The sequence below is a fragment of the Pholcus phalangioides genome, unplaced genomic scaffold (genome assembly GCF_987345545.1).
Source record: "Pholcus phalangioides strain wild (caught in Gottingen) unplaced genomic scaffold, Ppha-v1.0 ptg000017l_1, whole genome shotgun sequence".
In the NCBI taxonomy this organism is placed as follows: Eukaryota; Metazoa; Arthropoda; class Arachnida; order Araneae; family Pholcidae; genus Pholcus; species Pholcus phalangioides.
Window position 1 is genome coordinate 38943239 of NW_028301610.1, and position 6000 is coordinate 38949238.

At 35.6% G+C, this 6000-nt stretch overlaps 1 protein-coding gene across 7 annotated transcripts in view; it reads right to left on the reverse strand.

The window, feature by feature from the left end:
* Positions 1–3849, reverse strand: part of Mocs1 (Molybdenum cofactor synthesis 1) — a 54382-nt gene extending 50533 nt beyond the window's left edge. For 6 of the 7 annotated variants that reach the window (XM_089246188.1, XM_089246189.1, XM_089246192.1 and 3 more), the window contains exon 1: positions 3592–3849. In XM_089246188.1, coding sequence (XP_089102314.1) covers positions 3592–3678 — 87 coding nt within the window. In that variant the 5' untranslated portion in view covers positions 3679–3849. The remainder of the gene's footprint in view (positions 1–3591) is intronic. The other variant, XM_089246190.1, reaches the window with a different exon arrangement.
* Between the last annotated feature and the right edge of the window lie 2151 nt (positions 3850–6000).

The window sequence follows — 6000 nt, forward strand, 5'->3', positions numbered from 1 at the left end:
CACTTTGTAGCAATTCTGGATGTGTGGGGTGTCGCATTGTCCTGCTGAAATTATCCAAGTCCGTCGGAATGCGCAATGGACATGAATGGGTGCAAGTGATCAGACAGGATGCTTACGTACCTGTCACCTGTCAGAGTCGTATCTAGACTTATCAGGGGTCCCATATCACGCCAACTGCACACGCCCCACACCATCACAGAGCCTCCACCAGCTTGAACAGTCCCCTGTTGACATGTAGGGTCCATGGATTCATGAGGTTGTCTCCATACCCGTACACGTCCATCAGCTCGAAGCAATTGGAACCGAGACTCGTCAGACCAGGCAACGTGTTTCCAGTCCTCAATAGTCCAATGTCTGTGTTGTCTGGCCCAGGCGAGGCGTAAAGCTTTGTGTCATGCAGCCATCAAGGGTACACGGGTGGGCCTTCGGCTCCGAAAGCCCATATCGATGATGTTTCGTTGAATGGTTTGCACGCTGACACTTGTTGATGGCCCAGCATTGAAATCTGCAGCAATTTGCGGAAGGGTTGCACGTCTGTCACGTTTAATGATTCTCGTCAGTCGTTGTTAGTCCCGTTCTTGCATGATCTTTTTCCGGCCGTAGAGATGTCGTAGATTTAATTTTTTACCAGATTCCCGATATTCACGGTACACTCGTGAAATGGTCATACGTGAAAATCCAAATTTCATCGCTACCTCAGAGATGCTATGTCCTCTCTCTCGTGCACCGACTATAACACCACGTTCAAACTCACTTAAATCTCGACAACCTGCCATTGTAGCAGCAGTAACCGATCTAACAACTATGCCAGACACTTGTTGTGTTATATAGGCATTGCAGACCGCAGCGCCGTACTCTGATTGGTCCCATATCTCTTTATTTGCATACGCATGCCTTCACCAGTTTTTTTGGCTCTTCAGTGTATTTTGTGCAGACAAGGTCTAAGGCTCAAGATAATGGACCGAGAAATACAGAATTTATTCTCTCTTTGACAATCATTCATCATTGATTTTGGTCAGTGGGGGAGCAAAATTCGGAACAGCACTATTTTTTGTTCCTGCTTTAGGCGCAAACTTAAAATTATGCATTAGTAGAAAGAACTTGAAATTTTTCAGTTTAAAAAATCAAATTAAATTTATTTTCTGTTTTTAGTTGATTTTATTTTTCAAATTAAATTAATTAATTTTTAAAAAGAAATACAATAAACATGTTGGGGTAAATTGAGAAGCTATCCATACTTAGAATAAGACAACCATAAACATTTTTTATGTGGGCATTGTATATTTTTTTTTTCTCATGTATATATAGTTTTTGTCAGGCTATTATGTTAATGGCCAAACAATTGATTTAAATATTTGTTTTTGGTATCTGGAAACAGATAAAAATGTTGTCTCCCGTTTTAAGAGTTTAAATCTCTATTAAATATGTCTTAGATAGGCTGAATATTCTGGTTATAATTATTTACTCTTACACACATCATTAGTAGGAAGGATATATCAACAGATCCAAAATAACAAGAGTTTAGTTTTTATAATTACATTTTTAATTCGGTTGCTGTATTTTAGAAAAATATGACATCCATATTTGTTATGGATGTCGTTTTCTCAGCCACCTTGCTGGCCATTTTGGGAACAGGTGCTGTATAATCCAGAGATTGGCGATTTCTGGCAACTTTTTTTTTTGGCACCAAACATATCCGATGGCCCGACCAAAAGTGGCCAAGGCCGTTAGACACTGCGGACGCCGAAAAAAAAAATCGCCAGCATGGAAAAGAATAATAAAAACCCATTCAAATATTCAATATATCATGAAACATAAATGAAATATAATAGTATATTTAAATAAACAATGGTCCTGCATGTTGTATAAATAAGTATATTCTAGGTATAAAAAAATTTAAAACCCGGACTATTTTCGGGTATCCAGATTCTTTTAAATAAATAATGGAAATTAAATAAAATAACGAATATTAATAATAAAAATAAATAAAAAGGATACAACCTTACCGGTCGACGAAAATGTAATCCTAACGCTCGGAACGAAAAAAACTAAATGACTATTCAAATATTTGAAAAGACACGCTAAAAACAACTAACGAAAGGTAATCGCATAGGGAATAATCCAAGACAACGACGCTACTGCACAAACGGAAAAAACACAGTTATCCGTTTGAATCACCCGCGCTTTAAGCCCCATCTATAATGGATGGGTAATAGAAGCTACCGAGGAACAATCTAGAACAATGATAACCCGGCAAAACAAGTGAGAGCCCCGATCGGCAGAACTGAGAGCGCCGGCGTTGGCGACTTATAGCGCCCTTGGCAATCTGGATTATATTGGATTTGGCGGTCTGGATTATAAGAAAGGAAAAATCTTCATGTTTCCATCCAATCACTTTTATCATGTTGCACTTTTATCGTAAGCACATATCAAACCTCTTTATCTCAAAACTGATGGGAGCGAAAAAAATTTTGAGATAGAGTTTTTGAGAAATAGAGTTTTTTGAATGAGAAAGAAAAAACATACCAAAATAGTAAAAAACTCGATTGATAAAAACTAAAAAATATCTTACTATATATTACTATGTACTAATGAATGTTCCATCACATTATGCAAATACACTGATATTCATTCAATTTTTTTTCTTTTTTGTACAATTCAAATTTTATTTACATACTTCATTTAAAATAATCCATAGGCCTAAGCTTGGATTGATATATATTTTTGGCTCTTTGACCTTCACAAATTCATCTATACCAGCAAGAACTGCAAATATTTCGAGCCTTATCATCTCACTTTGCTCCAAAAAATGGTGCAGTATTTTTACAGCATTTGTTTAGCATTTTTCACACTGCTACTTTTTTCTAATTCCTCTGGAGCACCCAGGTCATCCATACATTCAGCAACAATTTTGGTATCCGTCAAGGTGCTGATAGGTTGTCGTAAACACTGTTTATTTCCACAAAATCGGAAAATGAAATTTCTAACTTTGAGTGTCTTTAGTAATGCCCTAATGTTCTGAAATTTCATCTTCAACATTGCTCTGAGAACCACTGAAATTCAAGTGCACCACCAGATCTGATCCTTCATCACTGATTCCAAATCCCCAGCTTTCTTGAAGCAATTTTAAATTGTCTCTTGGCTGACTTTTTGCTATGCTGAAAAAGCCATCCACATGGCATTCACCTGTCAATCATAGTATCTGTCTATGATTGACAAGATCCATCAAACACAATGGGCTGTACGGATAACCGCTCTCTCATCAGTTTCTTTCACTTCCAAAGAAAAACCAGTAATTATAGAAGAAATTTTTAATAATTACGTGATCCTCACATATTCCGAAGAAATCTGTCCAGGGAATTTGTACGTTTTTATTCTCATATACACATTTAAATTGAGTTATACAAATACAAAATTAGAGACCACAACAGGCAAATTTCCCAACAAGGTGGCTGGGAAAAGGAATAAATAAAAATAATAGTCTGAAAAACGCCCATAAAATTATGGTTGTCATAGGCATAAATACAGCTACCTAAAAATAATAAGCCAGTTCAACAAATATGTTTTATTTTTCGCATGTGTAATAAATACCTTTATTGCATTAGACACGGGTCTTGATATTTCGCGAAACAATTTTGAAAATTTCTCTGCCACTCGTATTTTAGAAAAGGACAGCATATTTGGACGAATTAGTTAATCATTTGCTTTTGTAAATTACAAACCACAGAACTAAATTTCGTGACAGATTTCTAACGATAATATTTTTTCCATAGATAAGAACATCCTTCATTTCACCTGTCCTTGAATATTGATACCATGATAGCTGTTTACAAACAAAGCACGTGCTATTGTAGACGTTGCCATTTTATCAAATCCAAATGAAAGATAATATTTACATGCCCATACGTACTGTTTAGGTCAGATAGGCGCTATTAAAAGTCAATTACGACAAAGGATGACCATATTTCCTCGAGAAATATACTGGAAATTACGAACGTCTCAGTTTGTGTGTAATTTGGTTTACGAACAACAAAAAATTGATTCGGTTTACGAACTAGTGTTGATTTACGAACATTCAAGCCGGAAAAAATTAGACTAAATCTAAAGGAACAATATCCTCTGTTGGCCAAATGACAAGTTTGTTTAAAGTTTTTTTCTCCAAATACGACTCCTATCCAGCTCATGGATCAGCATGTCATTTCAAACTTTGAGAAGGTTAGGCTGACCATATTTCCTCGAGAGAAATACGGGACATTAAGATTCCAAATACGGGAAAATACAGGACACTGCCAACTATCGCCAAAAATAACGCCAAAACCGAACAAAGTTGCCAAATATTGTTGAAATTACAGAAAAATCAAAATGGTGGGAAATGAACCATTACTGCAAATTGAAGTGGATTAAAATGAATTCCACGAAGAAAAACGTTCACCAAGACGAATGTGGGAGATTAATATTCTTATTTATAGTTGTAATTATCATAAAATAATTTATGAGTTGAAAAATAATGTCAATCTTTGACTTCAATAAAGAGTAAATATTCATGTAGGCTTCGTGTAAAATACGGGAAAAACCGGGACACTTTTGCCAAAAAGTCGGGACGACCAAAAAAACCGAAAATACCGGGACTGTCCCGGGAAATACGGGACGTATGGTCACCCTAGAGAAGGTTTACATCAAAGAAAGTTTTCAAAGATGTTTTGCAATCATCTCTGACAGCACCCAAGTAGTCACCTGACGTCAAATATGACGCGAAAATTTGGTCATTTTCTTCGAATGACGTCAGTAAAAAAAAAACGTCATTTCAAAGTCATAATAATAATAATCATAATTAATAATCACGAACAATAAAGGTCAGGAAATAACGTGATGCTTGATGACCTTAATGAAATGACGTGATATTAAATGGCGTAAATGATTTTGCGTCATAAAAATCACGAATTTCTTTCAAACTGAAAAATTCTGTTCCGGATGAAAATATAAAAATTCTCCAAAATATTTGTTAATGAATCTTCAGAGGGTGTTTCAAAATTATCCTAGGCCTATTCGTCACTGGTTGTCACAAGATAAATGAAGTACTTTCAATTGCGATTTTGTCTGAATGAAAATGTAAAACTTTTCAATGAGTAATTGTGTGTTCATATAAATTTATCAACACTTTATATAAATTATAATTGCATCCATATCATGTTTTTTACGGAAGATCAGAAGATCTGTGAAATCTATCAACAATTGAAAAAGATGCAATGGATTCTTTGACGTGTACATTGAACTAAAAAAATGAATTTCTTAAAATCTTTTTCTTTTCGATAATTATAAACAACGCAAATAATTATATTTATAATTATTATATTTTTCAAGGACAAAAAGAATAAAAGAAAAAATAACTGCAATCGGCTAAACTCAGCAGGAGATTACTTAACGGAAATTGTAATATTTAATCAATAATTGTGAAGTCTTTATAAAATAACACTCGGTGGGTACTGCTACGATAACGCGATCGGTAGAGGCATGGCGTGCGATACATAGGGGCAACCCTCGAACGGTGTGGGCTAGAATCCGAGCTACGCTGCTGCGTTGTACATTTTTTCCCCTTCCGTCTCTTCAAATAGTGCCATCTATCTTCTGAAAGTCGAACTATTTGCAGCAAATGGTCATTTTTGATGCTTCCAAAGTGGACATAATGACCATTTTATTACGTCATGTTTGAAACATTTTATGACTTCCAAAAAACGTTTTTATTGACGCATGGCGACAACTTGGGCATAAGCGTAAGCAAGATTTCCTCAATGTGTGTGTGTGTGTGTGTGTGTGTGGGGGGGGGGGGGTTAATCTTTTTTTCCCCCTAAAACATGTTTTCCTCAAAGATGTCCGTGGAGGGGGAGCTAGCCACCTCTTTCAAGATGATAAAATAACAATAATAATATTTTTGTAAAAAAAAATCATATCGGAAGAAAATATCTTCAAATACTACCTCAGTCACAATTTCTGTTAATTTAA